This window comes from Equus quagga, chromosome 7, assembly GCF_021613505.1.
Source record: "Equus quagga isolate Etosha38 chromosome 7, UCLA_HA_Equagga_1.0, whole genome shotgun sequence".
Classification (NCBI taxonomy): domain Eukaryota; kingdom Metazoa; phylum Chordata; class Mammalia; order Perissodactyla; family Equidae; genus Equus; species Equus quagga.
In genome coordinates, this window is record NC_060273.1 from 80,407,897 (window position 1) to 80,415,478 (window position 7,582).

At 40.4% G+C, this 7,582-nt stretch overlaps 1 protein-coding gene across 1 annotated transcript; it reads right to left on the reverse strand.

Annotated features, from left to right (window-relative positions):
* Positions 1-3,530: 3,530 nt before the first annotated feature.
* Positions 3,531-4,646, reverse strand: LOC124241846 (neuropeptide Y receptor type 6-like). Its single transcript, XM_046666079.1, has one exon. The coding sequence runs from the start codon at positions 4,644-4,646 to the stop codon at positions 3,531-3,533; it is 1,116 nt and encodes a 371-aa protein (XP_046522035.1).
* Between the last annotated feature and the right edge of the window lie 2,936 nt (positions 4,647-7,582).

Below are 7,582 nucleotides of genomic sequence, written 5' to 3' on the forward strand. Positions count from 1 at the left end.
GCTTTGCCTTCCTTAGCCCACTGGAGATATTTGTCATCTTCTTTCTCCAGTTTATAGCATGAGCACATTTATTGCATAAGTGACTTCAGGGAGGATTTCAGGAATTCCTGGGCGTATCAGTCTTGAAATAACCCCCCTGATCCCTCACCTAGGACACTTCTTCTCTTCTTCTGTACGTTCTTACTTGCGGGTATACAGGTAAATTGAGTCCTTTGACATTAACTCTGCCTTCAGTTACTCTGAACTTTCCTTTAGGCAGCTTTCAACCTTTAGGCAGCTTTCCTTGAAGGAAAGCCTTCAAAACCGAGATGTTGAATTACCCCTCTGGTGTGTTGTAAACTCTTTAAAGCCTCATCTAGATTGTAAACTCTTTAAAGCTGTGTCTTACACTGTTTTCTATACCAAATACACTTTTTCTATAGTAAGGACTTAATATATTTTTCTTGATTTATTATTTTACAAAACACAAAGCTTACAGGAGGAGAGACTGACTCTTTCCGCTGGGCTGGTGAACTATGGTGTTTGTGCTCAGCATAGAGCGGGGAGCAACTTCTTTGAGTTGAAGCCTCACACATGTTGCTTTGTCAAGTTTTTTATACTTTTTTCAGAACATTGCATTTTCCATCGTAGAAAAATATGTGCCATATGCATTTAAACCACATTTGGGTATTCTTTGTTTTAAATCACTTATGTTGTTGATTCTCTCTTAGAAATTGTCTGCCTATTGCTCCTGGGGGATCTTCAGAAAGAGGAAGAGAGAAAACTTCGGGGCATTGTTGCAAGGATGTTGGAGCATTTTCTCTTTTAGCTCTGGTTCACTGGTCAGATACATTCAGATAGTTAATTTACTAATTTTTTGATGTCATAAATATTTATTCATCCCACTAATAGTTGTCTTTTCTGGTAACTTTTAAAGATCTGACATATTACTCTCAATCTGAAAAGATTTGAGGTCAGGGGATAGAGGAGCAGATTTCTGGGGCACTGTCTAGAGGAAACCCTGTTTCCAGGGCTCTTTGGCGTACATCATGAAGTTCCAATCTCAGAAAGATTCCTAGAAGGGAGAATAGAGGCCCATCTGACAACTGGGGAGGCAAGTGAGAAAATCAGGCCTTATTTCATTCGCCAAGTGGCTCAACAGCAGACCGAATTGGTGTGAATCATCCACAAATACCACGAAACAGGAAATCAGGTTGACTTTCCTGAAATCCTTCCTTGAATTCTCTCAAGAATGAATTTTACCTCCTCTGGACCCCACAACACTTGGTTGTATTTTCACTACATCTTCTTAAGTAGCTGTTTATAGACCCATGCTCTCCTACCTGTCAGAAGGTAAGCCCCTTAAGAGTAAGGGCATACATTAAGTAGTACATTTAATTTACTACTTTTTTGAGGTAAAATTAAGCAAAAGAAAGACTACTATTGATAGTCATATCATTAGTGACTTTTGTTTCACTAAAGCTCAAGAAAAGTTTAGAAAAAAAGACAAATCAGTTTTATAGGAGAAGGAAATAGCTCTTATCGTGGAGACAGAAAGAACACCATAGTATTTAATCATAGATGGGAGGGGTGGGGGTCAAGGTCAGAGGAGCATGTGTGTAGGTGAGGAGAGGGAGTGGTATCGGAGTTTGATGAAAGCCCTTTCCTGCTTTCAGTGTGTGGCTAGGTCAGAATCATTTTAGTAATGGAAACTAGAATCAATGTATCTTTACCAAGTAAGTAAAATATCATGTTGGATCTTAATTATAGAACTAACCATTATCTGTTGGAAGAGATAGAAAAGGTATCTAGGGAGAGTTGACTGCTTTATGGGCTAAGGGGCTGCAGTCCTGTATCTTTATCTAAGCTGATACCATTTGAAGTTGGTTTTTCGACAAGTTTTTCTTTGCACCTAATTCTGTGAGACGGTTACATTTTATTTCATTTGGGTATCCTGTGGTGACTTTGTTGTTCATTTTAATTGTGTAACAGAAAGAATAGGAATCCTGAAGAGAAGGAAAAGAGAGAGAGGGAGGTAGTATGGGAGGGGGAGAGAGAGAGAGAAAGAGAGAAGAGAGATTTTTCAGGAGAGAAAAACATGAAGGCTAATGTGCAAGAAAAAAAAACACAATAGAAAAATCACAAGTATTCAGAGAAACATTACCCTTTATTCAAAAGACAGAAGAAAATACAGTTACATTTTTAACATGCAAATAAGCTGCAGCTCAAATTTAGTATTACAAGGGAGGTTTATCCAAGGAAGAGATAAAGCTGTCATGATTTAGAAGTCACTGAACTGATGGCCATTCAATCTGGAGCTTAGTAACCTTTTGACAAACAATCTAGCTGATTCTCCTGCGTAAGTGACTCTCTGGGGATGAGGGATATTTTTGAAAAGTTTAAGTCATGGGACTGGCCCCGTGGCCGAGTGGTTAAGTTCGCGCGCTCTGCAGCAGGCGGCCCAGTGTTTCGTTAGTTCGAATCCTGGGCGCGGACATGGCACAGCTCGTCAAACCACGCTGAGGCAGCGTCCCACATGCCACAACTAGAAGAACCCACAACGAAGAATACACAACTATGTACCGGGGGGCTTTGGGGAGAAAAAGGAAAAAAATAAAATCTTTAAAAAAAAAAAAGTTTAAGTCATAAGATTTATGAGAGGTTTTAAAAAATCTGGAGCTAATTTTCTAAGTGCTATTGATGAAATCCCTCAGACCCAACGATAGAGTCATAATGATTCCAACTTAATCTACATAAAGAATTAGGGATAAATAGCTATTTTATAATGAAAGCTCTATCTATGTTGGCCATTAATAAGTTAGTTAATATGATTTCTAGTATAATTACAGTGCTAAAGAGTTTGTGGTCAGTTCTAGTAGTGCTAACAGAATTGTTAGTGAAGAAAATATACTGTTATCATAAACTAGAGAATCTGATTCAGGCATGGGAATTAATTATAATTACAATACTTAGTTTACACCTTAAGTTAAAACCATTCCCTCAGCTTTCAATCCAAACTTACATTGCTAGCTGATTAGTATATTATGATGGGGCTTTCTGACTTAGCTGATTAATCGAACAGTTACATGATTGAAAGTTACAATTTTCATATGTGAGAGTGAAATTGCTTCAATGCTAAGGAGCTATAGCATTGTTTTTACTAGCCATATAATTAGTAATAACTTTTGTGGATATTCCATTGAATAACAGTATCTGGGAACTTTGTTCGCCAGCCATCAATGCTGCTTGCCTCTCTGACTTTCTCATTGTCATTTTTTGCCACATATGACAGCAGCTAGATAGTTTGCGTATTTAGAGTTATTCTCCTAACAGAAAAAGGGTGGCGTGTGTACACGTGTGTATGTGTGTATGTGTGTGTGTTGGGCAGATGTATGACACAGACAGATCTGGCCTAAAGCAAAACTGGGTAGTATAAAGTTGCTCTTTTTTTTTTGGTTCTGGCTTCTTCTTTATGCATCTTGCCCTATCCACAGCCATTACCTCTCCATCTCCCTTTCAAGAAGGGGTTTAGCATTAAATGTTAACAATTTTTATATACCTCTTGATGTATGAGCCAATCTTAATGATCCTTGGGATTCATCTGTGTACATAGTGGAGATGGCAATATTTTCATATCTTTCCTGAGGTGCAAAGCACCAACAGTGGTGAATAAGCACTAGCAGGTCCTTCTGGAAATTTTTGTTGAGAAAGCCATAAAAGAGGGGGTTTATACACGTAGAAACCATAGCAACCAAGTGGCAAACTACAAATACCAGGTCATGGTGGCAGCTCATCAGCACTTCATGATACCAGTCGAAGATGACATTGAAGATGTTCAAGGGCAACCAGCAGGCCCCAAAGGTCACCACAATGGAGATCAAAATTGTATTGATCCTCTTGTTCTCACTGAGCCAGCTCTCACTTTTCCTCTTCCTGTCCCCTTTCCTATTTCTCCTGCGGAGGCAGATAACAATCTTCAGGTAGCAGATGAAGATGAAGCTCAAAGGGACCCAATACTGGAGCATAAACAGGGAGGTGGTAAGGAGGAGCTGGTTCATTCTGGAGGGCCAGTTCTCTACACAGGCCACACGATGGGTGTAGAGGTCAGTGGGGAGAGAGAGGTTGTGGAAGGGCTCATCGGTGAGGTGGTAGGACAAGAAGAAGGGAATAGACAACAGAAGGGAAAATAGCCAAATCAGTATGATACCCCAGTAGGCATGAGATACACTGGGCTTCCAGCCATGGGGGTTCACAATCAGCTGATATCTTTCAACAGCAATTAACACAAGTGAGAATATGGACACAGAGATGGAGACACTTTGCACATAGGAGGTGAGTTTGCACATGATATCCCCGAATATCCAATGGTCCATCAAAGTGTAGATGACAGTGGAAGGGATGCACATGAGACACACCAAGATGTCAGAGAGGGAGAGATTGGCAATCAGTATGTTGGTGACAGTCTGAGCTTCTCTTTGCTTTTTAAAGATGATAATAATGAGAGAGAGGTTTCCAAAAAGGCCCACAATTAAGACCACAGTATAGGCTGTGAATAATAGGAGCAAGGCTAGAGAAGGGAGTTGACAGAACTCGAAGTAGAAAAATGCAGAGTTGTTGCTCTTTGCATTGGTTTTGTTAGATGCTGGCTGGTTTAGGGAAAGTTCCATTATGTCAGAGTTGTAAGAAGAGCTTTTCTAAGCTTACTCTCATTATAGGTGGATATTTTGACCATCAGTTCTTGGGAAGCACTTTGTTCTGAGGCTTCCAAGTGTAATTAGGAGGGTTTAATCTTCCCTGATCTTTGTCTGTGCTTGATGGAAACGCATGAATGACTTGAGTATGCTCTTGAGATCCTAAAAGATGAAACAGAACCCGGAATATTAATGCAAGTTCTTAACAACCTGGACAATTCTATAGGTGGAATAGTGTCTTGAGAGGACATAGACAGAAATCTAGAGGGTCTCTCTGTATCCTGGCCTTCCTCTCATCTCAAGATGCTTTATTTGTCCCATCAGTATAGCTTGTAGAGCTAATGAGGCAGGGAATGTGACAACATTCGGTTCACTGTATAAGGCAGCCCAAGTGTACATTTCCATCCTTTTTATCTTCTGCCTTTTTTTTCTATTGTTATCTGGATATACACACATCTGCTCCAAATGACTATAAAAGCTACAAGGCTAGGGACTGTGCTGTGGAATCCAGAGTACTATGTATGGAGTTGGGTTCCAATTGAAGCATTGCTACTTGGTATCTGTGACTTTGACATATCAATCACCCTTCCTGCTCAGTTTTTTATTTCTAAAGTAGGGATAAACAGTGTCTGTCTGAGGTGCTGTGAGGATTAAATGAGATCATGCAAGTGAATTTCTCCCTCCGTCCCAAGATAGAGCACATAGTAGGTGCTCAGTGTATGTGTGTTGAGTAAAATTTGTCAGCTCCACCCAGAGCTAGTCTATAGCCTCTATTCTGGGGCTGGAATCATAGATCACATCTGCTGTAGAATAGCATATGCTTTCTCCTCTTTGTACTTCTTCCACTCTCCAGGGGCAAAGCCATTCTCTGCACAGGCAGTTTCTGGATACATTGCTCAGATACTGGAGATCAAGGCAAGGTATCCTAGTGAGCTATTATTTAAAATTAACTTTATTTAGAAAGCATTCCTCCAATTGTCCCTTCATGGGGTTCCTTCTTCTTCTGAATTCCAGAGGAAAGGGGGGCGCTTGTTCTATGGCTCAGCATGGTTTAAGGTGGTTGTATTCAGTGGAATTATTCATACCAGGATACACAGCAGACATGATGAACTCCCCACCATTCTAAATGCTGAGATTTCTGGCCCAAAGAGGGTACATTGAAAGAGGGCAAAGGAAAAGCAAATACCCCTCATCTTGGTTTATTCATTAGGAATTTGAGAAAAACAACATAAATAACATTGATAAAGGAAGCTGAGCAATAGGAATGAAAGAGAACAAACTTTTATTTGTTGTTTGAAATTACCCTGGACTGCTCTCACATTCTTTCTGAGTTCAAAGGCTTAACAGAGTCTTACTAGAAAAAAATCACTTTAAGAATGCTTCTTATGTCTATCGTGGTTTTAACAAGATACCACAATGAGGAACACCATAAAAATACCACAGATGAATAGAAACTGGTGATAAAGACAGCATATTTTGTAAAGAAGGACCCAAGGAACTGATCTGTGGCTCAGATGTGACGTGATAAGCAGAAGTAGCAAAATTTATGAATAGTGGTCTTTGAAATGAAGGCTTAGGGCTTGGAGTGTTCAGGGATTCAACAGACCTAGAGTTCACAGATCTTGGCTGTAGGGGAATGTCAAGAGAGATTTAAGCTCTTTATGACAGTCGATGAACTGGAACTATACATGAGAAATAGAAAGCTTTATTTGCTTTTAGCGACCCGCTAACAAGCAAGCTTCACTTGGAGTAGGAAAGGAACGAAGGAAATAGGCAATCACTGCACGTACAGGTTGATACACTGGAATGAGCACCAGACTCCTGTCAGATGCTTGTCCTGCTGTTAACTAGCTGTTCCATCTTGGGCAAGTCACTCCTCTTCTCTGGGCCTGAATTTCGTCGTCTGTCAAGTTAATTTTAAAAATGGCCTCCCTATTTCACACCTTGTTATAAGGGCCAATGAAATGATATATTTAAAACACCTGATAAACTGTTAAATTCTGCGAAAATTCCAGTGCTCATTATTGCTGTCATTATTATCTGTGTTGAGTGTTTCGGTCGCTTGGACTGAACTGATCTGACTCCCTTCCTCTGGAGAGCTGTGAGAGCTTTCATAGTCGGTGCACTGTTTCTTTCTCCAACATCAAGTCTGCTGGAAGGAGGTGGCAGTGTTATGTTTCCATTTCAGAGACAGAAGCCAAAGTACAGAAAGGCCCAAGAGCTTAGCTACAACCAAACAAAACCAGCAAAGTCTTGTGCTTTTTTTCTTCCCAGCTCTTATGGTCTACAAGAAAGAAAAGCTTCCTGTGAATCCTGCAAAGACAGATCTGAAGAACAGTTTTCTCCTTACAGATGTAGAAATTCACACAATTTTACAGTGTTCCTAGCAGATTGGTAATAGAGATGGGATAAACATCAAGACCCTTGTGTTGGGGTCTGGCCCTGTGGCCAAGTGGTTAAGTTCGCACGCTCTGCTTCAGCAGCCCCAGGGTTCACTGATTCTGATCCTGGGTGCAGACCTACACATCACTCATCAAGCCATGCTGTGGCAACATCCCACATAGAAGAACTAGCATGACTTACAACTAGGATATACAACTATGTACTGGGGCTTTGGGGACAAAAAAAAGAGGAAGATTGGCAACAGATGTTTGCTCAGGACCAATCTTCTTCACCAAAAAAAAAAAAAAAAAAAAACCCAACCAAAATGCATACCTCTAAAAAAAGAACCCTTGTGTTGCCCATTCACGTTGATCTGGGTTGTCTGGGCTGAGTGAATGGGGATCACTCACCATCCTGCAATAGCAGGTCTGAAACTGGGTAGAGACCCCTCTACTCTTTTCTATGCTGATTAGTAGCAAAGTACAAATTAGCTCCAGTCTCTAAATTCCTATGGAGGCTTGAAGCCCAGA